The following is a 24,446-nucleotide window of genomic DNA, read 5'->3' on the forward strand; positions in this document are numbered from 1 at the left end:
GGTAAAGACTGTGAGGGATTACACTGTACATGCACACAAAAAAAGTCAGCTCAATGAAATGCTCCTTTAACAGATGGAAGAAGAAAAGTGGTTTCCCCCTCTGCTCTAAGCAGATACCACCCTTGCAGAGCCAGTGTCCCTTTGCAGTGATTGGATGCATTTGGCGGCTGATAATTTGTTTTCAGTAACTCCAGTCAAACTCTGAGTCCCTTTTTGAACTTGGCAGAATAAGTATGAACTGTGTGTGATGTACCTGTCTGTGCTCTGGCACTTCAGTGTGAGCTTCTTGTGTTTCTTGGCTGCCAGAGTCCTGCATGTTTCAATTTCTCCTGTTGGTATTGGATGATGGGTTACCAAAGCCTGAGGGAATGTTTCACTAGGCTGCTGAAGGCAGGAAAATAGCAGCTACAACAACAGATAATACATTTCTGAGTTAGCTTCCCGAGTAAATAACCATTTAAGAGACTTTTAATCATACGCAGATATAAGTTCCCCACAACCATTTGATAGTAATAAGCAAAATAATGACAGAATCCAGCGGCAAGGACACATGCTGATTTATTTTCATATAACTTTGGTTGCAGATTTATACTGCTTTTAAGCCAGTAGAGTAGCTCTAATAAGGAAGATGATAAGATTTGTCATTCACTTCAGAATCAAGTGGCAAAAGCCTTGGTGCTGCTCGTTTGCTCAGGGCCAGGACATGGTGGTGCCCTGAAGTGTCACACCTTCCAGGAGGATGGCCAGGAACTCCTTCCCCCGTCAAAGCTCGCGGGTCCTGTGCTTAGAAATCCCCTTTTGTGCCTTGATGTCCCTGGGCAGGGTGGAAGCTCAATGGTAGCGCTTGCTTTGGGACTAACAGTTTTCCAATGTCACAAAAAGTTGTTTTAGAAGACAAAAATACTCACCCCCAAACGGTGTTTAAAATATGTTTCACTCTGAGCAGCCTGGTTTGGGGATTCTTTGGCAGGAACTGGCTTCTTTGTCCACAAAATTCACTTGGCATTCTCTCTTCTGCTACTGCCTTGGAAGGAGTTGAACAGAGGCACCTCAGGTGCTGCACACGAGAGAAGAAACCTCTTTTTGCCTGGCTTCCATTGCCAGCTCACCTGCTCAGGCAGAGATCCTTTCTCCTCCTGCTCATTGTTTAACTTTATCTCTCACTTTCAGGGCTGTAAATTAAAATGAGGTGATGACTTTACGATGATGAGTTCATTATACAGCAGCTCCATTGTATATTGATTACAGTTGTGCTTCATTTGCTTAACATGTAACAGGGTTTATTAGCTCTTCCCAGGCATTGTTCTTGCTAAGACAGGGCAAAGAATTGCAAAATGTATTTTGAGTGTAACTCAGTGAAGCCAATGCATCTGGGCTGATTTACACACACCGAGGACGGGGTGTAAAGAAAAGCAGCACAGCAGGTTGGGCTGGGAAGGTGGAATGGAAATGAGTCTGGGTCCCAGGGAGCAGGAAGAGTCAAATAAAAATGCTCTAAAGATTGTACTGAACTTCAAACTCAGTATTACTTAATATCCACTGGAGCCCACCTTCGATATTACTCAGGTTTGTTTGCACCTCAGTGCATCAATAACCTGGAAACTTTAATTCTGTCACTGCTGGAAAATGGTGCAGTGCAGGCGAAATGGAGGTACTATATCCCATTTTTGGGAAGAAGCAGCAGAAACAGCACTTGCTGTTTATTGATGAGGCAAGCCAGAGCATTAATTGTGGTTACTTTTAGTCCATCACAGTGGAAGGTGTTGGCTTCCCCAAAGTACAGCTTGTGGTACATTTCCTGGTTACCTTTATGCTGCAAAAACAAGTCTTTCTCCACAAATTGAAGCTATTAGAATTACTTCTAGATTGAGATCCTGCTATACAAGAATGTGTCAAAGTTCTTAGCAGGAAGGAAACTTGGTATTGTCATGAAGGGGTGCTCTTGAAACTCAGAATTTATGCCAGTTCAGTGTGCCAGCTGATAGAAGAACTACGTGGAATTGTGTGCGTGTTTAAGGACCTATAGATGCAGATTTTACAGTTTTTCATTGGTTTTATGTTATTTTTAATCAAAATCTGGGCCATAATAGATTAGGTGATCTGGTGTAGCTGGGAAATTATCACTAATCATTATTTCAAGTGTTCTTCTAAGTCCCCCCTTTCTCCCCAGGGCAAAATTGTTAACAGATGCTGTATGTTTTGTTTGGTTTTGTTTTTTTTTAATATTATACAGACAGATCATTGCTATATCTCTAATCTGGACTCTTTTCTGTATCAGATTATTATGATTGTTTTCATTTATAAGCCTCTTTTCAATGAAAAGCCAAGCTTTTAAACCAGAAGTTTCTAAGAAATAGTAATGCTGATTAATATGGTGGAAAGATGTATTTACAGATGATCCTTTACTTAATACATTCCTTGATTGGGGGCAGCCTCATTTGCATGCTGTGGCCTGTAAACCCTGAAATTTAAAAAAAGAAAAGAAACACAGTAATTCCTTCCTTGGTATGTGTAAACTTCATATCATTCCAAGGTGCCATTAGAAACTAACCTTCAGCATTTCTCTGCTGAGGCTTGAGGCTCTGACACTGAGGATTTTAGACTCGCAGCTCCTGTTAACTTTCATGAATGTCACATGCATTGTCTCCTGCTTTGGAAATAAAAGAGACAGGTAAAGCAGAGGAATTGTGAATCTGAATAATGGTTTAAGGGGTAAAAAAAAGTTTTTGCTCCAGAGGAAATGCTGGTGTTACAACCAACAACTGTCAGATAATTTTCATGTTGAGATTTGATGAATCTAGTCTTTAGAGACAGGGCAACAGAGCGATTTTTTTAAATAAACTGCTATAAAAATGAAAATAAAAAGAAAACCCAACAAAACTCACAAAAGCCCCACAGCCTAAGAAGAACCCCCAAAATTTTACCTGTTTAAAGACCATCTCCCTTTAACACAAAGCTTCCAGCAAGGCATGTCCACAGGAGTTTTGGATCACAGTGTTTGAGATTTGGATCACTGCTATGGAGTATTTGTGTGTTTCGGGTGGTCCTACAGCAGCACAGGCTGTAGTGTAACATCTCCTTGTGCTGCCTGGCCCCTTCTCGTGTGCTGTGGCCTCATCACAGCATCACAGCTCTTTATTATGAGTTTTAAGCATTTCTGCAAATTAATGGAATGCAGGGTAGTGTGATAGTCTGCTTGTGTTTTCATTTGGGTGTTGAAGGTTATTTTACCCACAAAATACAGAACTTTTCCATACATGCTCACACTGCAAGAAAAGGTAAACTACTGTGTGTCAGTCTTCATCAGGTTCCTTCTGCATGTGAACAAAGGTTCCTGTTTACAAATACTGTGAGCTGCTTGTCCTCCAGGTTTCAGATTGTGAAATGAGATTACAGCCAGAATTTTATTTTGCATTTAAATTTCATGCCCTTGCTCCAGCACACATCCAGCAATAGATTGAATCAGCTGCCTGAAGTCTTACAAGTGCGTTGTTCTCTGTTTTTCTGCACAGAGATACTGAATGGAGGGGTGTACGTTGGCCAGAACAAATTCCTCTGCTTCGCTGACACCATCCATTGGCAAGACATCGTGCGGAACCCCTGGGCCTCCAACTTCACTCTGGTTCCAACAAACGGCAGCTCAGGATGTAAGTACTGCTTTTATTCTCAGCCCTGTCATCCCCTCAGCAGGAAACTGGATAAATGCAGCCACAAGTGTTCCCTGATCCTCTGTTTTGGAGAATTATATTGGTAATTTTTCCATTCACTGTCCCCTGCATTTATTTCTAAGTTTGGCTACTGCTTGGAGGACCACTCAGCCTGTTCTCAAAAACAGTGTCTGGAGAGGGTATTTGTGAACATCATAGATTTTCTGAATTGTCTCTCTCCTGCATTTTCTTCTTCTCTGTTGCTAAAGCCACTGTGGTGCTGTGGAAGCACAGACATTCCTGTTTGCTTTGCATTTGTTCCCGGTGCTCAGGCTGCTCCTTGAGTCACAATGGTCTGTCTGTGGCATGATAATTAGCTGCTGGAGTAATTATGGTAAAAGCTCATGGATATTTTGACTGGAGATGAGAAGTGAACCTCAAAGAAATAGTTACCCTGTTGTCTTGTGTGTGTATCGCTGAAGAGAGAAAGAATTTGCAGAGGATGGGGTGTTCTTCACAGTACAACTCACCATTCTCTGTTTTTTGCTATGTTTTCTTTATTTTAATGCTTTCCATTCCACACCTGAAATATCTGGAGTTTCTATATTTCCCTTCCAAGGATTATTTTCCTTTAGTGAATCATTCTTACGATTCTTGCAGCGATCATGAATTGCAGTGAATGGCAGTGACAGGGATACAGAGTGTTTAAGCAAAACATCCCATAATGGAGTAAACTGCGTTCAGAATGGATGCTGTGCCCTGAAACAGCACCCTCAGGATGCACCAACACTGGAAGTCAGAGGCAGGCTGGGAAGAGGTTTATATCAGGTGTCAAAGGTGGCACCACAGCAGATTTATTGTTCGGAGCATTCCGGGTATGGGGACATTCTGGATTGCTTTCCATACCTGAAGGCGTCCCTGGGGGATATGTAAATGAATGATTGCCTCTCTAGCTTTCACTACAGCCAAGAAACATTTCATTTCTTCTTTTGTACTCTGGAAAAAAAATAAAATGTTGAGACTCTGGGTAGAGACCGTTTGATGAGTCCCCATAATTTCTAAGCAGCAACTTGTTTTTAAGCAGGTGCTTTGTGGTGTAATAGATTTTATAGAAGGCTGACTTGCTTCTGTATATCTCATCTGTTCCCCTCAATACCAGAGCACAGGTACTTGAGATAAGGCTTCCTGCAGGAGCCTGCCAAGCTGCACTGCTGCTCCACATGCTCCAGAGCTGAGCCTCATCACTTCTGGAAACCTGACACAGTTGTAATGCAGCCAGCTCTCTTATTTGCATCTCAAAAACCTCATCACTGCTGATGATCAGTTCTAGGCAGGACTGATGAGACCTTTGAAGGTGAGGGAATGCCTGTACCCTTTCATGAGTCCTTGCTTCAAGAAAAAGGCTTGGTTCTTACTCTGTTTTCTGTTATTGGGTTTTCTTTTAACCTTTCCCAGTTCTTCAAGACAAATGTTTCTGCTCTTTTAAAAAAGCAACCAACATCAATACTATCTTTTTGAGGGAACAGAAGTTTTAGTGGTGACTCCAGAATAACTGGATCACACTTTTAGAATCACACCCTGAAAGCAAAGAAGGCAAATATTAGCACCCACACACATCTAGATGAAAGAATCTATGTAGCAAAGTCTAGTTTTCTTCAAAAATTTTTTTAATTATTCCTTTTGAGTTGTTTTGAAACACAGGGAAGGAACAATTTGTGCTTTGCCATTTGTGTCTGATAAATAAGATAAACAGCATTATTTCAATGATGATTGAGAGCTATGCACCATGGCAGCTTCATTAAGATAGCCACCCAAATTTTACTGTATTTTTCCTTGCTTGGGATGAAGCAGTGCCCAACTGGGCTGTATTTAATTTAATAAACATAAGTCTCTTCTGAGAAACTCGATCCCATCTCAACACAATTCATGAGTCCTGTGACATTTGATTAAATTAGCTAATCCAAACCAATTCTGTCTTCACAGCTTACACAGGTGAAAATATAACCCCATTATACAAAAACCAACAGATGCTTTAAAAGGTCCTATGGCTTTGGGTAACAAAGAACTCAGGTAGAGAATTCACCATTTAAAATAGCCCGTAATTAAATACCTGTCTGTGTGTGGGTGCATGTACTGTGCACACACATAGGACTTGGAGAAATGAACGTTGAATTTTAACCCTGGAATTGGTGTAGAATGTCACTAAATAAGGTCTAGGCTCCTCGGTTTTGGCTCACATGTCACTTTTCACAGCCTGCCAGGGAGTGTGAGTGCTTGCTGTGCCCAGCCCTGCTTTTCTCCCCTGCTGCAAAGGATGCTCAGTGCATTCCCTTCTGCACAGACTGTGACTCAGCCAGCATCCAGCATGTGTTTGTATTTACTGTTCAAGTCTCAGGTGTCTCCTGTCTAATGGAATTCTTGGCTAAATCCACTGGAACTACAGAAGTACCTGTTGCTTGGCATTACTGAGAAGATCCCGATGTCAAAGTATTTTGGGAAGAACTCCTGGGTTCTCCTGTTTAGCTATAAACCTTTGTAGAAGGAACTTGAACCAACCAAACGTGCTGTGTGAAGCTCAGCCAAGTCCATCCTAGCAGTAATTTCGGGAAGGCTGTGGAAGTGTCTGCTCACGTGCCATGTTCAGCCATGAGTGGCAGGACTGGGGGGAACCTCACGCCCCAGGAATTGTGAGGGCTGTTCCACTGGGCACCCCAGCAGCAGTCCCTGGCAGAGAACACATCCAGGGACAGAGGCTGTGACCTGCCATGGGTGTCACAATCTGGGACGTCATTGTTTGGCATCACTGGCATTGTTTCCAACCATCACAGAGGACATAAAGCCTCCCCAGAGGGGTCTGCATGTCCAGAAGAGCAAGTGCCAGCCTCAGAGAAGACCCCCATGCTTGCTGGGCTTTGGCCACGGCCAGAGTGACTGCAGTGTCCCACCAGGCACACCTGGGCATGAGCCCAGGGCACAGCCCAGTCGGGGAGCTGACACTGCACTGCCCGTGCTGTTCCCTTCCCCAGCCAGCTGGAAAAGGTCTGACTTCAGGGATAATTTCATGATCATGGTCTGACTTCAGGGGTAATTTCACTTGAACCCTCCCTTGCTGCTCCAGTGCAATCAGCAGAGGAAGACAAAGGGGCGGAGTGGAGCGAAGGCACGCTGAAGTAAAATCAGTCCCCTGCCTCTGTGCCTGTTTCATACCTTGGATCTGCCAATTCTGGCAATCTCCTTCATTCACATCAGCGCTAGACAGAAGAGAACATGACCAGAGAGCTCTGGGAATAAAGCTCCTTGATTCCCTTCTTCTTCACAGGCTTTCATTGTCACATCAGTGTTAAGGAGCCAGTTGAAAAGGCCACGGTGTCTTAAACACTGACAGAAATGCTGCAGACATGCGGATCCTGAGTGCTGCTTCTCCTTCTTCCTTCAAGTTCTGATCAAATGCATGCAGAACAGCTCGTGTTGGAGGCCTCTGAGTGACACGGTGTCACTGCTCAGATGCACAGAGGCTTGGATAAACAAACCCTGCCCCAGGGACCACACGAGTTCCTGCTCTCCCAGGACTGTGCCTGGCATTTTGACTCATACACACACTGAAATATTCACTGCTTGCACCACTTCCCATACTGCTATCTCGTAGCTGAAGCTTTTGGAATCAGCTGTAACCTGCAAACAGCCTTCTCTTCCGTTTACCTGGATTCTGCGCTGCCAGCCTGGGGTTTTAAGCTGAGCATATCGCAGTGGGAATCTTGAAAGCGCTTAACTCTCCAAGGAACAAAATTTTCCCTTTAGGTTTACGTTGCTGAAATTGTTTCTGCAGTGCTGAAAATCTGCTTTCTCTCCTTCCAAAAATCAGCTATGAATGCAAGCATTGGCCAAACATGCTGAAGCCTTGCTTTGCTAGACCTTACTCCCCTGTTAGCCCCTTTTTTGAATTCACTCCCTTAAGTGAAGAGCTGGAGCTCTACTCTTCAGAGGTAGAAACCCAGGGTGCAGCTCCCAGCAGGGGAAAAGCATTAAGCTTCTTGCTTAAAATGCCTCAAGATTAATAGAGCTCTCTGAGCAGCTTCTGGGAGAGTCCAGTGAAAATCTGGCTGCTTTCATCTCTGTTTACAATGTTCTCCTCAGTTTTGTTGTTAGCAGGAACCGATCAAGCCTCACATTTTGTCAGGTGAGCTCTTTTACAGGATTTGACAAAAACCATAATATTAAATGAGAATTTTCAGAGGAACTTCACTTGGAGCTTTTGTTTCACAGAAAAGCTTGTAGAGATTGAATTGTTGCATTGAGGTCACTTCCATAGCCAATAACGTATGTTCAAATCAGTCAATAATGGTCTTAAAAATACTGAAATAATGGATGTGTGTTCATGATAGAGCTGGTGATTGTTTGGGTAATATGGGTGCAAAAATCACTCTCCATTTTCAAGTTTTAAAAAAATTAGGTTGGTTTTCAAGGAATTATTAAAAAAAAAAAAAGAAAAAGCTAGACTGTGTGTTGGCATGTGCTCAGAGCTGTGCAAAATAAACTCTGTGAAAATTACATCCATTTTAAAGTATTTTCCTGAACTGGAGTTTCTGCTCAGACTGTGAAGTGCAGTGGGAACTCTGAAAAAAATTCCCTTTGTCAATCTGGCTTTTCAACTGAGTGTCTATCAGCTGTGAATAAAGCCGGGGGTTTTGGCAAGGTACTTTCTCAGGCAGAACAACTTCAGTTCCTCGCTCTTCACAGCATGGTACTCCTCTGTCATCGCTTTGAATGTAATTGCAGCCTGCAGTGTGAGAACACCCCGGTTCTGAACTGTGCAGAGGCACTGCTGCAGAGTGACAGGGAGGAAAGAGTGGGCCCTCAGGGGGGGCCTGCCACTGGATAAACCCCGGGGTGGAGTCTGGAGGGGAAAAGAACTCTGGTGAGCTGGTCCTGATCAGTGAGAGCTGTGTTAATTACCAATGAGCCCGGCCCCTCATCAGTGAGAGCTGTGTTAATTACCAATGCAGCCCGGCCCCTGATCAGTCCCAGCTGTGTTAATTACAATGCAGCCCGGCCCCTCAGCAGTCACAGCTGTAGCCAATAAAGATAATTGTGGGCGGGAGCCCGTGAGGGGGCGGGAGCCCGTGAGGGGGCGGGAGCCCGTGAGGGGGCGGGAGCCCGTGAGGGGGCGGGAGCCCGTGAGGGGGCGGGAGCCCGTGAGGGGGCGGGAGCCCGTGAGGGGGCGGGAGCCCGTGAGGGGGCGGGAGCCCGTGAGGGGGCGGGAGCCCGTGAGGAGTACACAACAAAGCCCGTGAGGGGTACACAACAGGAGAGTCATGAGGAAGCAGGATCCTGAGGAGAGAGAATCCCTGCAGTGAGGTCAGTGTGGGTGTGCAGGCAGAGCCTGTTGTTGGAACCTGCAGTCACAGTCTGGCTGGGTAAAAGCTGCACTCACAGCTGCACACTGATCCCTGCAGGCACAGTCTGGCTGGGGAAAAGCTGCACTCACAGAGTTCAGCAGGAAATCAGCAGCAGGCAGAGGCTGCAGGGGAAAGCTCCAGCAGGATCTTGCTGCAGCAAGAGTCAGTGAAGGGTTGGGGTCAGGATGGCTGAGCTGTGAAGGGGAACAAACCAGGGCCCTTTTCATGCTGTGATAAACAAGAACTCTGTGTGTCAGCTCACTTCTACCCTCTCACAAGAGGGCTGCTGCCATAGTATTCCAGGGAAATGCTGCTTGAGAACTCTGCTCTTCCAAGACTTTGCTCTTTTTTGCCTATTGATTAATAGATTTTTCAAGGGCAAAAGGAGCCTTGAAGTATCATTAGCTCTATTTCCTGTATGCAGAGGCCTGGAATATTGTCAGCTTCCCTGGTGTGGAGCTCAGTAACTTCCCTGGCTGCAGCTTATCTTCCAATCTGGCTTTGAGTCCCCAGGGCTGTGGGCTCTGGTGCTCTCTGCACTCCCCTGGCACTGCTCTGGAACTTCGCAGAGGTGCAGCTGTCCCTCCAGAAGTTGGTTACTTCCCAGTGTTAAAAGGAATAATACCAGCTGCCTTTATCTGGAATCTGAGCACAATTGTAAATCATAGATGTCGCATCTTCTTTTTTCTCTGGCTGGCTCAAAGAGCTCTCCTAGCCAGCTTTTTCTCTCTGTGTACCATGCTATCAGCTCACCTCCTGATTTTCTCCCAAAAGCTGGACAAATAGAGGCTCTCACTAGGAGGAATTTCTTTTCAACCCCCGAGTAATTTTCATTGCTCATCAATGTAAACTGTACGTTTTTCAGTTTGCTTTTAGAAGGCAGAAGCCAAAGCATGCACTGCTTTTTATTCCTCATATAACCAGTGGAAGTAAAAACTATACCCTTGGCGTTTCAGCTTCATGTGAGGAATGTGGCGTTCAGGCAGTTCTGATATCTGTGTGGTTTAGAGACTCCCTTTTTTCCAGCAAATACAGCCTGTGTGTTCTGTTCTGAAATATGCAATTTTATGTTTGGCTCTATAAAAGTCATTTGGTGTGAGTGACTCCAGCTTACCCGCCAGCCTGGCTCACTCTCTGATCCTGGCTGCTCCTCACTGTAATTTGCTGGGATTTCACTCTTCCTGTCTTCTGTACACTTTATTGCCTGGGTTATTTTAATAATTTCTAACCCTTTGTCTGGAATATCAAGAAGTGTCAGTCCTGGGGATCCCTTGGGAACAACACCCCGATTGTATTATAATTGCTCATTTACAGCTACTTTTGGAGAGTCCCCAATTAGCTGGGTCTTAATGCATTTTTCATGTGTTTTATTAATATTGAAACATAGAGACAAATCTAATTAAATGTTTACCATTTAGCCAGCACTTTGCATTTTAATTAAAGGAACAAAAAATGGACTTCCCAGCTGCGTGGCTGCTTATGAAGTCAGCTCTCCGTGCCCCTGGCAATCTGAGCTGGCAGTGACGTTACCTGGGAGCAGGTGTCTGTGGAGGCATTACAGCTCACTTTGCCATACTTATCCCTGTATTTTGTTGATGGGAGTCAGTGCTGGCTCTGTAACTTTTTCCTGGGGTTTTTTTTCCTGGGGTTTTTTTTTTTTTTCCTGGGTTTTTTTTTTCCGGGTTTTTTTTTTTCTGGGGTTTTTTTTTTTTCCGGGTTTTTTTTTTTTTCCGGGTTTTTTTTTTTTCCGGGTTTTTTCCAGGGTTTTCTCGGTTTCTTCCTGATTTTTTTCCTGGTTTTTTTTCCTGGTTTTTTTTTCCCTGGGTTTTTTTTTTTTCCCTGGGTTTTTTTTTTTCCCTGGGTTTTTTTTTTCCCCTGGGTTTTTTTTTTTCCCCTGGGGTTTTTTTTTTTCCCTGGGTTTTTTTTTTTCCCTGGGTTTTTTTTTTCCCTGGGTTTTTTTTTTTCCCTGGGTTTTTTTTTTCCCTGGGTTTTTTTTTTTTTTCCCTGGGTTTTTTTTTTCCCTGGTTTTTTTTTTTTTTCTGTTTTTTTTTCCTGTTTTTTTTTTCCATGTTTTTTTTTCCTGTTTTTTTTCCCTGGCTTTTTTCCTGTTTTTTTCCTGTTTTCCGTTTTCCCTTTTGTCAGACTGTCTTTGTGAGCTGTTTTTCAGGTTAACCTGCCCCGCCAGCCCCAATAACTGTTTGTCTGGGCCATGTTCCACTGATAGTTTTCCACATGCTAGCAAAAGGAGTAATCAGGTTCCTAAAACACACTTCTTTAAAACATCACAGCAATCAGAACAATGTGGTAGAAACTGAGTTTAGCAGAAAAGTCTTCATGTCAAACTCATTTAAGGCCAGAAGCTCCTTACATTTATTTTTTAATTGTTCTGGGAGAAAATGAGCCATGTGGATATAAGTAGATTCTTTTCAGCATATGTACTATATTCTTGTACTGTGTCTCACAAGAAGCATGAGTTGATATTTGCATGGAATTCTGTGTTAGTGATAAGCTTTATATTTTCCCTTGGATATTCAGAGTCTCTGCTTGGAGTTCTCAGCAAGGGATGTGGTGATTTTGTGTCCAGGCATTTACTGCAGCTGCAGAATGAGTTCTGACAGGTGGGCAGCCCTTGATTTAACGTTCAGTAGTGACCTTGTAATTCTTCACAGTAACTCAGCTTTGGTACCAGTAGTTGCAATATTAAAAATGGATTGTTTTTTACATGAAGCCACTTACCTGGAAATTTATACTCAGGTCAGATCATTGGTGTTTAACTCCGAAGTAATTAAATGGCAGCTATGAAGAGTAGGGGTTTGTCAGATCCCTGCAATCTCTCCCAAAAGTCCTGACCTTACACTAGTTCTCAGGTGTGCTGTGCCTAAACTATTTAAAATGCTGTTCATGTCCACACCAGTGTTTCCAACTGGAACACCCGAAACAGGATTCTGCACAGGACCTTGGGAAACCACAGCCACACTGGTGAAACACGGAGTCTTGGATCAGAGCAGGAAAAGGATCGAGTCCTTTCCCTCAGGGTTAAAAAAAGGGTAAAAGCTAGTAAGGATCGAGGAGAGGTGAATGCAGCAAAAATAAAAGTACAAGGAAAGCTTTCGTTCAGACCAGTGTATGCTTCTAAAACAGGAGTCAATTACCTGGCAGTCCTGAGTATTTGTAAACCAACGCCCAGCCCTCAGTACCAGGACACAGATGAGATAACCACGTTTTGTGCAGTTATTCCTGCAAGGCATTTTGTGTTTTTTCCAAGCACGAGGATTTTGCTCTGCAGAAGGCCAGAGTATCAGCAATATATTTATGCATGCTGGTGAAAAGAAAAGAGGTAAGTGACTAATTCGTGCTTAAAGCCACCCTTCAGAACAGCTAGTGTATCATTTCTGGTGTACATCTAAATTGGAAACTACCTACAGAGAAAATGGCACTGCAGAAAGTATATCCTGAAGACATTTGTTACTGCAGAGTTTGTTAAATTATAGCCTTTCATTGAGGGTATTGCTTGGAGCTCAATTAACATTTTAAATGTGTGTTTGGAGACCAGCACACGGGGCCTCAGCAGACAGGTGGTCTGGGTACAGAACACGTTCCCTGCCTCCAGCATCACCATGGCAAAGGCAGGAGGAGCTGTGCTTTTCCAGAAAAAGCCACAAACACCTCAGCCGGGCTGGGAAAGCTCCTTCCAGGTGGCACACACAGCCTTAAAACACTGTGCTTCAGCAGCTTGGACTTCCCAGCTGGAAAGAAAATTTGTATCAGATAGAAAATCCCACATCTGCCTTTTGTCCAGGGTACATGGAGGCTGCTTTTCCTTCTTTTCCTCCCATTAAGGAATCTCTAGTCCAGACAGAATTTATTTATTTACCTGGAATTGAAAGGCAAATACAGTAACAGAAAAATTTGATTTTAGAGAATAGTTTTTGCCAAGCAGATGTACCTGAATATATTTATCCCTCCTGAATATGGAGGAATAAATGAAACCTAGTGGTGCAGTGAACTTGATTTGCGTTAGAATGGCAAGCTGAACTGCTTGAAGTTGCCTGTAATGTTTTTTCCTCAACCCAGACCAGTGTGTTTTAAATAAAAGGAATCAGTTTAGCTTTCTAGTAAATACCTTCAGCCAGCATTTTCAGAAGGGATTTGTCAATTGGTGACTGCCCTTGAAAGAGATTTGAAAGGCAAGCGGACGTGGCATCTGATGGAAACACGACGCCTCTCACAGCTGAGTTACTGAATAAAAAATAAGTAATGAACACAAATAAGAAAAAATAATGCTGTGAGGAACAGAACTCCTTATCTGCCAGAGCCCAGCAAAGTAATTGCTACAGATGTGAGGATTTCTAGAAGTCATGAGGAAGGCATGGAGAAAACCAGCATTAACAGTTTCTGAAGAATCTCAGGCATGGGCATCTCTTGGCGCTGAGAAATATATTTTGCACAAATATAAACAAAAAATATGCACCTGCAGAACCACCTGACCGCTGCCAAAGCTGACCAGTTTCACTATCTTCCTTCTTTTTGCAGTTGTGAGGTGACAGTCACTCACGAGTGGCAGAGGTTACTATGCTGACATATAAAATATTTGCAGTGGTTATGGAACTGAAGTAGGGCTCCACGTAGTGGTGTGTGGCAACTGCTGGCAAATGCTTCTCTGTGTATAATGTGTATTCCTGCACAGCCCCTGTTTGTGAGCAGATTGGTGTTTGAGCAGGGTATTGCACAGGGGAGAGGCTTCCAGGATGAAGGAAAGCTTTCCTCTCCACTACAGGCTACTACAAGTTTAGCACAAGCACCGGTGTTTCTCGAAAGTAGGAAACAACCCCCGAATACCCCAAATATTTAAAACAGCCTAATTGCATGGTGATGGCCAGATTTGTGTGGGTGGGATTGGTCTCTCACAGCACAGCAAGCTTCAGCTGCTCTGGTTGGCCTGCCTTCAAAGAGCTGTTTAGGGAAAGGGGAAGGAAAGAAAGGGTGTAAAATCAGCTGCTGAGCAGTGTCTGCAGGATCTGGGAGCTGCTGTGTGCCCCCCACCCTCCCTGTGCCAGCCCCCACTCAGATGGGCTCGGTTGGTGCCTCACAGGGGTTGGTGCAGTGCTGGCACTGCCCAGGTGGCTTCTCCCAGCACTCTGTTCTGCTCCCTCCATCAAGCACAAAACCACCCCAAGCCTTCATTGCTATCACATCTGTGCTTTTGAAGGATTTTGTTAGGTCTGTCTCTCCTTGCAGAAGCTCTCCGAGCTGTCACGAGAGTTGCTGTCGTGTGGACAGCTCGGCTAAAGGGCTCTGCTCAGGTCAGCTCAAACCCAGGGCAGCTTCAGGGCCTTCCTTCTGGTCCCTTCACACCTCCTGCAGTGTTGCACCTCCCTGGCAGTCCCATCATGCACAAGCATCACCTTCTAGCAGATCTCTGATACCTGAAGATTGCCCAGGAAATTGCAATCTGAAATTTCTGTGATTATTTGCATTACATTTTTGTGTACAGCAAACACTAAATCTAAGTATCAGAGTATATGTTCAACCATCATTATCCAACAGTAGAAGATGGGCTTTGGGGTCCAAGTATTGTTTTGTAATCATCAGTTTTCTTTTAAATAGCCAGAAATACATTTTGGATAAGCACATTAAGAGGCTTATCCAAACTTTAAAAACTGGCCTAAAACTGGACTCTAGATCTCATGGGAATGAGGAGTTTCTTTCTAGTATTTCCATATAATCGAGTCAGAAAATGATTAAACATTAGCACTTCTAAATACACCCTGCCAGACTCTAGGAATACTACGTGGGATCAAGAAAGAATAAAATGAATCTTAAAAGCCAATTCAATTTCAAGTTCTGATTTCCTTTCTTTGAGGTTTTTCCTTTTTTTAAAAAATGACAACTGTATGCCCCTCTGTTCAAACTTTCTTACTGCTTTGGCTGCATTACAGGAACCTTAGACCAGGACAGTATTTTGATTTATGTGATATTGGCTGACTTGACCTGTTCCCCCTGTGCAGGGGGAAATGCTGAGGTGAATAGAAAGGAGTAGAAGATGTTGGCTTTCTGTATGAATAGAAAGGAGTAGAAGATGTTGGCTTTCTGTATGAATAGAAAGGAGTAGATGTTGGCTTTCTGTGGTCTCTGTCTGCTGCAGTCTGCAGTGCCTTCCTCTCACAGGCCTGTTTTCTGCTCACACTCAAATGTCCTCTGTAAGACAGACTTTTCTCCCCTTTTTCTCCACATTACCAGCTCAGGAGTTCTTCAGGGTGTGGGGAGCAGGGTTCAGTTTGCTCCCTTGCATCAAGGCATTCAAATCTGTATGTCCTGGCTCAGCTCCCGATGGAAACTGCCCCAGGCTGGTCTTGGTTGGTGTCTTTGCTGCTTTACCAGTTGAAGTTCTGAGTGAAGTACATGAAGTTAAATACAGGAATAGTCCTGGGGGTGCCTTGCAGTGATCACAGGCACAGAGCTGTGGGGCACGAGCCCAGGAATGCCTGTGTGCTGTGCCCAGCTCTCCCCTTTGGGCCTGGGGAGTTCCTCGTGTCAGGAAAGCTGCCCTGGGCAGGGATGGCTGCCTGCTCTGTGCTCTCCCCTTCCCGAGAGCAGCCCCCAGACTGATTCTTGGCTTGCTGACCCGAGAGGAGGGAGACCTCCTCACAAGAAGCAAAGGAGACAATGACCTGACTCCACACCCTGGGTGAGAGTTCACATACACTGGTGGAACAGCACCCTCTCCTTCCCCACAGAGGAAACAGAAAACAGGAGCTACTGCAGTATTGTGGAGGGGCCTGGGGCTGTGATCTGTGTGCTTTGGGGATGCCCCACTGGAGGAAATGTGTTTCATTCTGATTCCTGGATGGACCCCCGTTGGCAGGGACAGGCTGCTCTTCTGCTCCTGCTGCCCTGTGGGAGGCAGGGCAGTTTCCTAAGGATGATTCCTTTAACAATCACGAGTACAGCAGAAGGGTTCCGGAGGCTCTGTAGTTGTTGATGAGCCTGCCAAGCAGCAGGTATGACTTGACCTATCCTTTCAGCCTTCTGGCTGTGTCTCCCCGTTTGCTCAGCGTCCCTGCGTGCGTGTTCAGGGAGGCATTTGATGCTGATTGGGACTAATTCACCATCACAGTGGGGGAATTCACTTACATTGCTCTGTGCTAACAGCTATAAGCAGTGATAATTAATAGCTCCTAATTGCTTAATCATTGTAAAGTTTTAGACTATGTCATACGTGAAGGTTTTTTATTTTGTGTGGATGACTAAACCCCCAATTAATGCATCGAGTCGCGCACAGCCTCACCAGCGCTGTCTGCTCCAGACAGAGAAAAATAACCAGTGTCTTCATTACCCCCCTCAGGTCCCTTTCTGTAGTCATTACTGTGGCCTGAAGACATTTTTCTGTAGCAGCTGCAGTAACGTTACAGTGAGCTCCCTATCAGCTCAGGGCTGTCAGCAACAGATATGAATCCAGCAGCCCGAGCCCGCTCGGTGCTGCTGACATGCTCTTCTTGACTTTCCATTTATTCCTCTACCTCTGGTGGCCAATCTCTCTTGAAATCAAAACTGTCTGCCACCGGGGTATCTGGCAATGCTCTGTAATTTTGCAGTTCTCAACAGACGGCCGGTCCCTGTGCACACACAGGGGTTGTCTCCATCCCACATTACTCAGGTAACACATCCCTCTTTGCTATGCAGTTTTTGTTTTCTTCAGTGCAGGCTAAGTTTTATCTCTGCTCCCTCTCCCCGCTCCCCCTCACACTGTCCCTGTATCTCTTTCTGTGCCTGTCTTTCAGGCCGTATCTCTTGGATTGTTTCCATTTCCCAGGCCTGTTTCCCAGGCCAGTTTCTTTTCAGCTGCTTGTCCCCGAGTCCCTCTCCATTTGTGTTTGTCTCTTTTCTTATCTGCTGAGGCACACGAGGGGCAGATAGAGGTGTTGAGTGGCAGAACTGGAAGTCTCTGTTGGAGGTGATCGTGAGCAGGAGTTTGCTCCCACCCTTGCTGAGCCCAGGCTGGATGATCCTCCTGGCAGGTGGGGTTGGGCTCTGGGGAATGGATGCATGGATGGATTTTTGGATGCATGGATGGATTTTTGGATGCATCCACAACAGGTGCTGTGCTTTTCCACAGTGTAAGTGCTCCTTGCTGAACCCCAGGCGAGTTTTCTCTCTAAAGGGATCCCATCAATATTTGTGCAGGGTGTCTCCACTGGGCATGGAGGCTTGAGGGGAGAAGCAGGAATACAGAGAGGAGGCAGAAAGGTCAGTTGCTGCCATTTACCACAATAAAAGTGACAATACCAATGCAGGTACAGCCTGTGAAAGAAAAGCCTGAATTTCACAGCAATAATCCTATGCTGGAAAACTATTTGGTGATAGATTCTTAGATGAATTCATCTGACATGAGTGAAAGCATATATATATTTTTTAGCAGGAATTGACCCTTAGATTTCTGTATCCCATAATGCTTCTACAGAGAAAATGTGCACTAGATATTTCTGTGACACATTTTCTTCTTTTGCAGAAAGTTTTACTTTTTCTTGCAATGTGTGTCTCTCCTGGCATTAGGGAAGGAAATCCTGGGAAGTGTGAGACTCTCTTAGGTAATTAACTTTCAAATCAATAGGAGAGATATGAAGGCTAGCACAGGGCGGGTAGGAAAAGCAGAATTACTTTTAGCTAACAGAGAAGTGTGAATGAATGAATGAGTGTGTGACAATAGGAATAGTCAGACAAGGACAGGGAAAGCATTGTGGCCTGATAGAGGCAGAACAATCCATCACAACAACAGTATCTTGAATTCTCCGTAGTGCTGTGTTGCAGTGTTTGAATTACATTCTGATTTTGTTATCTGTGCATACACAGAACCAAGGAGTTTAGCTGCCTAGAAAAACAACACACAGGTGTATTGAAACCTTCTGTCTCACCTAAACCATGCAAAGGGCAGTCTGGGACTCTTACCACAGAGTACACCTGGAATTTCTTGGACTTTGGGGCTGATTTTGTCTAGAAACATCTCTATGGCATCTCAAGCATTTTCGCAGGAGTGAATTTTTAGGCAAAGGATGAGTTTATAAACAGCTTACAGAAGCTAATAAATTATTTATAGCTGTTTTGATAGTTAATCAATTATTTTAGATTGTTAGGTAAGTAAAGAGGCTGCTTAAAATGATGGCTTGGAACTATCTAAGCCATTTTATTTTGTCTGTGTTTATTTGCACTTCAGTATCAGTGTTTTGCAGGCATCCTAACAGTGAATGATTTATTAACCTGATGGAAACCATCTGTAAATGTAAGTTTTGTGCAAAGTGAGCCATTTCTTCTCCTCTTTCTGCTTCCCTTCTCCTTTTGAGAGGGCTGTGCTTGAGCTGAGGGGGGAGAAGCTGAGTTTTTTCTGTGTATGACACTGAGCTTAGAGCTGAGAGGAGGACTTCATTTTTCTTGTCTTGTCAGTAACTTAATCCTTTGCAGTTTTACTGTTTCTGAAATAATAAAGTCAGCCTGGAGTCCAAGGAAAGCCCTCCTCAATTCTCAGGAAAACACAAGGATGAAGTAACCTTGGTCTTTCCTAAGCTAGTGAGCAAACATTTCCTGCTGCTGGCTTTCCCTGGCTGGGAAAGCAGAAGCATTTCCCACAAATAAAACTCTCCTGGAAAGGACAAGGAAGGTGCTCTGCCCAGAGCCCATAATTCAGATCTGTTGCAGTCGTTTTAGCCAAGGGAAGACAGCCCAGGAGACAAAACATTGGTTTTCTGTGTGCAATTTGCCAAGGCAAAATTAATTCTCATGTTCCAGTGGGAACCTGCCTTTTCCTAACCTAGATTTCATTACAAAACCTGTGAAAATGATGGAGCCTCCAAACTGTCACTGTGTGTTCAGAACAACGCTGCTTATTCGGGGGCAGAAATGTTCTCCGGTGTCCCAGCTGTAACAGGGACGAGACTTCTGAAGGTTCTCCCTTCCTTATCCTGCTTGGAAAAGGAAAACCTGTGCCTTCACCAGTGTGAAGAATCAAGTGAATGGGCTAAGGCTGTGCCCTGCAGAGAGGTTTTTTTTTTTTTTGCAAAATTCTTTTAGCCCTTTCTGCTGTACGTTGGAGAGGTTGTGAATATTTTAGACACAAGGGATAACAGGAATGATTTATGCCAGAAATTGTTTCATATTTTTTCCTTTTCAATTCTGTTGCCACACAGTCTAAAAACCTTAAGAAATACATACAGGAAGATCCGTGAGTAGTAGGATAATTCCTCCAAGGGCCTTGTCAACCTTAGGGCCAATACATTTATTATCTTTAAGTCTGACATACAGATCTCATTGTGAGGCCTGCTCCTCACATAAATGCTTGTTATGCTCCTGAGTGCCAATGCTGACTTCCACAGGACTATTTCTGTCTTAATTTTGCAGAGCTGGTCTTTAATGGGTTTCAATCTGTCCCTATTACATGACAGATTCTCCCTTAGTGTGGAAATAAAGGTGAAATAAAGAAGGGCAGGATCTCGACCAGTTCATATTGAGAGCAAAGAAAGTTGTTTTTCTCTTTAAACAACCAAGCCAATATAGATATACTATTTGGAGGGAGTTTTGTCTTTAATTCTCAGTATATTTGACCTTCAAAAGGACACATAACACAATTCGGAGGTGTGCTGCCTATGAGCTCAGCTCCTGGTTGTGTCTGTACAGCGGAGAAAAGTGAAAACAATGAAACAGACACTTCTGAGTTCCCGGTGAGAAAAAAGGAAACTGGCAGCCTTTCCTTGCTTTATTGTTAAATATCTCTATTTAAATGCAAATCATCATCTGACACTGCCAAACAAAGTCATGTACCAGGCAGCAGGCATGCAAGTTAAAAAAAAATTTAAAATGATGTTTTGAAGATGCTGAATTGCTTTTATTTCCAGGAGGAATAGAGGTGGCTGAATAAATTTTTTGGCTGCACACCGAGGATCAGCTCAGAAATGAAGATTTGTATTTTAATTGCAGCTTTTACAGAGGTGTGGGCAGACTCTTAGTTGGGGATCACCTGGAGGGATGCTGAAGTTTCTTCTGTCTCATCCCACAGCACGTATTGCAGTGGAAGTTCTTGTTCTGAGTCCACTTGTGATTTGGAGGAAGCTATGGACTCCTCCCTAAACACTTATAGCCACAGAAATTGGCTAAAAATGCGATAGGGTAGCTGATCATCCCAAAAGAGCTTTCGAGACCCCAGTTAAAAGTCTCCAGCTTCTAACTGGGTTTATAATAATTCATAAAAACCTATGATGAATGCTAACTGAAATTAAACCCCCTGCGGCCTCCCCAGTGTTCCAATGCTAGCTCAGACCTTTGAGGGCTTTGGAGGAATATTTCAGGGACAGGACAAAGGATCTAAAAGAGGCTCTGACCCCCAGCTGCAGTTCAAGACGTTTATTCCAGGGGGTGACCAGAGGGGAAAGAGGACGAGTGAGGAAGAAGAGGGCCTTATCCAGGCTTCTGCTAAGGAGAGATAATGGGAACACAGCCAATGGGGTCAGCAAGGGGAGGAAGGGTTAAACTACGTGGTTACAGGCTCTAGGGGTCTCTGAGGGGAGAGAAACCATTCCCCAGGGGAATGCAACAAAAATGATGTTTTGAAGATGCTGAATTGCTTTTATTTCCAGGAGGAATAGAGGTGGCTGCATAAAGTTTTGGCTGCACACCGAGGATCAGCTCAGAAATGAAGATTTGTATTTTAATTGCAGCTTTTACAGAGGTGTGGGCAGACTCTCTAGTTGGGGATCACCTGGAGGGATGCTGAAGTTTCTTCTGTGTCATCCCACAGCATGTATTGCACTGGAAAGCCCAGTGTTTGCAGAATGTTTGGGAAGGGGTGGAATCCAGGGACAAAAAGGGGCAGGAGCAGCCAAATCGCTGCCTCACCATGAAGATTCTGAGTGTGCGTCCATCCTGCTCCTCCTGATCATGAGCAGCTACTTAATAAAACCCACTTCCAGGGGAGCATTTCTATTCAGTTCAGCCAGTACCAAAATCAGCTCACAACCTGGGTCTTATCAAGCCTCATCTGCTGAAATTCTTCCTTTAATTTGCTGTTTACCTCACCGTTTTAAACGTTCGTTCTTATAAATCAATGTGGATATATTTGCTTTCTGTGCAGGGTTCCAGTAGTCTCTTAATAATCATAATAATCATTATTACTGATTAAAGTTGCATTATTCATGCCAGATGGAGTGCCTTCCCTGTCAGCCAGAATGAGTTTGCATTTATGCAGTTATAGTGCATTTGTGATCTAAATAAACAGATGGTGGAAGGTGACAGCGAATTATGTGCTGGTGATATCAGCAACAATGTTTCCCAAGCATAATTGCTTTAAATGAACATGAATGCAACGAGGAGCTGGTAGTTTTAACAAGGTAGTTGGCATTCAGTGTGGCAATTACCAGGCAGCATCATCAACAGCACCAGGAATGCCACGGGAGGAGTGCTGGCTTTGAAAAATTAGTGACAGGGAGTCTGACTGCCCACGACCATCAGGGTGGGTTTGTAACATCCTGCAGGTGTGAGCACACTGCCAGGGAGGAGCAGGGTTTGTCTTCAGGGTGATCCAACCTTGGCTGAGAGACATTTTGCACTCTCCCTGCCGCCGTCTCCCATCAGGGCACGTGGCAAGTATTTGATTTAGTGTAATGGAGCAGTGTTAGCAGCAGCAGCTGTTAATACACGATTGAAAGGATTGAACTTGGATCGGGTTCAAAGGGGAAATTCACTTAGCAGGTTCTCAGCAGTGTTCAGTGATGTATAAAAGTTTAATCAAACACAGGGCTGGGTTCCTGCGATCAAAAGCGCAGCAGTAAGGGCTGTGCACAGCCTTCCACGAGCTGTACCTTGGGTGTCAGCTCATCCCACCAGCTCTGGCTTTGGGGAGGGCTTGCCTGCCTGCCCTCCAGGCACTGCCACACCTGGGAGTGCCTGGGCTTTGGCCATGGCCAGATGGCAGCCATGGGGTGGGGTGTCCATTCCCTCGCCGCCCACACTGGTGTGGGACTGTCTGAGAGCTCTCTCCAGTGGTGCTGAAGTGCAGCCAGAGGAGAACATTCCAGCTCTCCTCCCTGCTTGCCATCCCCGCTCACACGGGTCAGCATTCTGCCATGGCATGGGCATGTGAACTCAGCTCCCCTTCAGTCCCAGTGGGTTTCAGTCACTAATTACTGGGGAGTTCACAAAACCCACCATCACTAACTTCTTCTTTCAGCTGAATTTTACACTGAAAGCACCTACTTTTAGTTTTCTTCAGGGACTAAACTATCAGCATATGGAAGGATGATGCAGAGCATCACATCCAAGGAACAGGAGGTTCCTTCTGAAGCACAAGCACAGGCAGCTACAGAGGCAGCAGCCAGAAAGCAGAAGGTCCTGTGAGCTTTGCTGTCACTGGGGTTAAGTGGCTGCACAGGACACGTTTCCCTGCACATGCAGACCATGAGGTGTGTGGGGAGGAGGGGTGGCTTTTAACCAGAGGCATGGAGTGGAATGTCCCCTCGTTCAGGTGAAACTGCACAGCAGGCAGGTGGTGTTTTTACAGTAAAATCATAAAATTATACAAAATTATAAATAAATATAAATATAATAAAATTATAAATAAATTATAAAATAAATATAAATAAATTATAAAATTCCTTTCCAGCACAGCCATCTCCTCTCCTGTGGAGGAGGAATTCCTGGAGGAACCAGCAGGAATTACACAGGCTGTGGAGAGCAACTGTGATAGCACTGAGTGATGACATTGTTCCTCTAGAATTCCTCATAATTCTTTTTGTTTTAAAATGTCCCGCTCATCATGCATAGCAAAAGGTGTTTAGGGTGTAAAGCATTTAGATAAGCACCTGTATTTCGTATAAATTTGACGCCAGGTCTGGTTATTCAGTTGGGCCTTTCTTCAGGCACTGTTTCAACCTTGCTAAAGCATAAAAACCTTCCAAAGACAAGCTGGAGTCTCATCTTCTGCTGGATGCTAAAGGAATGAAAGGAGTTTCCAATCTCTCTTTCTGTCTGTCCTGCAGGTGGTCGTTGCCACAAGTCGTGCACAGGCCGGTGCTGGGGACCCACCGAGAATCACTGCCAGACCTGTAAGTGTGCCAGAGGGAGAAACAAAGGGCTGGAAAACAATGTAGCACAGATCCCATTGTTTTCTTTCAGTTGTGGAGGGATACTACAAATTCTGGGTTCAGTATAACTCTAAAATATACAAGGGTTTGGTTTTTTTAATGTTTTTACCAATAGATGGTCTACTTTTTTTCCCACCCATGTGAATGATATTTTTCTTTCCTCCTTTGTGCTTTCTAAAACTCCTTATGCTAACTTGAATTTTCTTTTCAATACTTGGTGGCAACGTGGAGCATGGCTCTTGAGAATATTGATGGTTATTTTGGAATGCACTGAAATGAATACTGCGGGAATATAAAAAAAAAACTACAAGGCGGATTTGGAGATCTTTAATGACTCCCTGACACTGCAAAGTTCCTGATGCCAAAATACTCTGTTAATTTCAGTGGTAGCCTGGGAATATTAGTTATCTTGCAGAACTGTTCTCTTTATAATAACTTCAAATGTATTTGAGTTGTACTGAAAGGGAGAATAATAGTTTTTTGTGAAGGAAGTAGTAAGTGGAGGGTTACTCACAATGTTTGTCTGTCCTCTTGAATTTAGAGAGCATTAAAATGAGTTTCTTCTTCATGTGCTTTAATCTTCACATAGGCACTAAAGAGTTAGAAGTACAGTCACGATATTAGCAGATAATAAAAGAGGAGAAAATTGAGGGCTGTCTTTTTCTACAAGTTTTTTCATTTTTCCTGCTCACAAGAGGGTGAAAACCAGTTGATTTTACTGGAATCACTCTTCCTGGGAAATGAAGGGGTTGCTGGGAGCTCCCCCAGGGGACATTTCTCCAGCTTGTGCTTGTTCCCTTGGCTGAGCTGGAAATGGGAGGAAGGGCTGTGACAAATTAGGCAAACACCTCAGAGCCAGCCCAGGGTCATCTGCCCTTTCCTGGGACATGCTAGGAACAGTGGAGTGGTGCTGGGGCTTTGTTGATGTTGTTTTTTTAATTATTATTATTATTATTTTTGTTGTTGTTGGTTGGTGTGTTGTTTTTGTTGGTTGGTTGGGGTTTTTACACTTGGAGTGAAAGAGAGGACAGCGTCAGAACGGGCACACAGCTCGAGGTGAATGTCTGGTGAGTCTGAGCAGGGAATCCAAGCTGCCCCAGGGGACAGAACCGTGCACCTGCAGGGGCTCTGCCACCCTGCCAGGACCTGCTCCCTTCAGGAGCAGCACTGATCCTGCTGGAGAAGCTGCTCAGAGCTAAAGTTAACCTGTTCTTGTACCACTGCTTCATCCTGTGCTTTATCTGCAGGCGTGGTTCCAAACCCTTAGGACACACTGCAGG

At 44.4% G+C, this 24,446-nt stretch overlaps 1 protein-coding gene across 1 annotated transcript in view; it reads left to right on the forward strand.

Moving 5' to 3' along the window:
• Window positions 1-24,446, forward strand: part of ERBB4 (erb-b2 receptor tyrosine kinase 4) — a 528,150-nt gene that overhangs the window by 363,689 nt on the left and 140,015 nt on the right. The window contains exons 4-5 of the mRNA XM_063400120.1: window positions 3,513-3,647; window positions 23,062-23,127. Coding sequence (XP_063256190.1) covers window positions 3,513-3,647; window positions 23,062-23,127 — 201 coding nt within the window. The remainder of the gene's footprint in view (window positions 1-3,512; window positions 3,648-23,061; window positions 23,128-24,446) is intronic.

The sequence above is a fragment of the Prinia subflava genome, chromosome 6 (assembly GCF_021018805.1).
Source record: "Prinia subflava isolate CZ2003 ecotype Zambia chromosome 6, Cam_Psub_1.2, whole genome shotgun sequence".
NCBI lineage: Eukaryota > Metazoa > Chordata > Aves > Passeriformes > Cisticolidae > Prinia > Prinia subflava.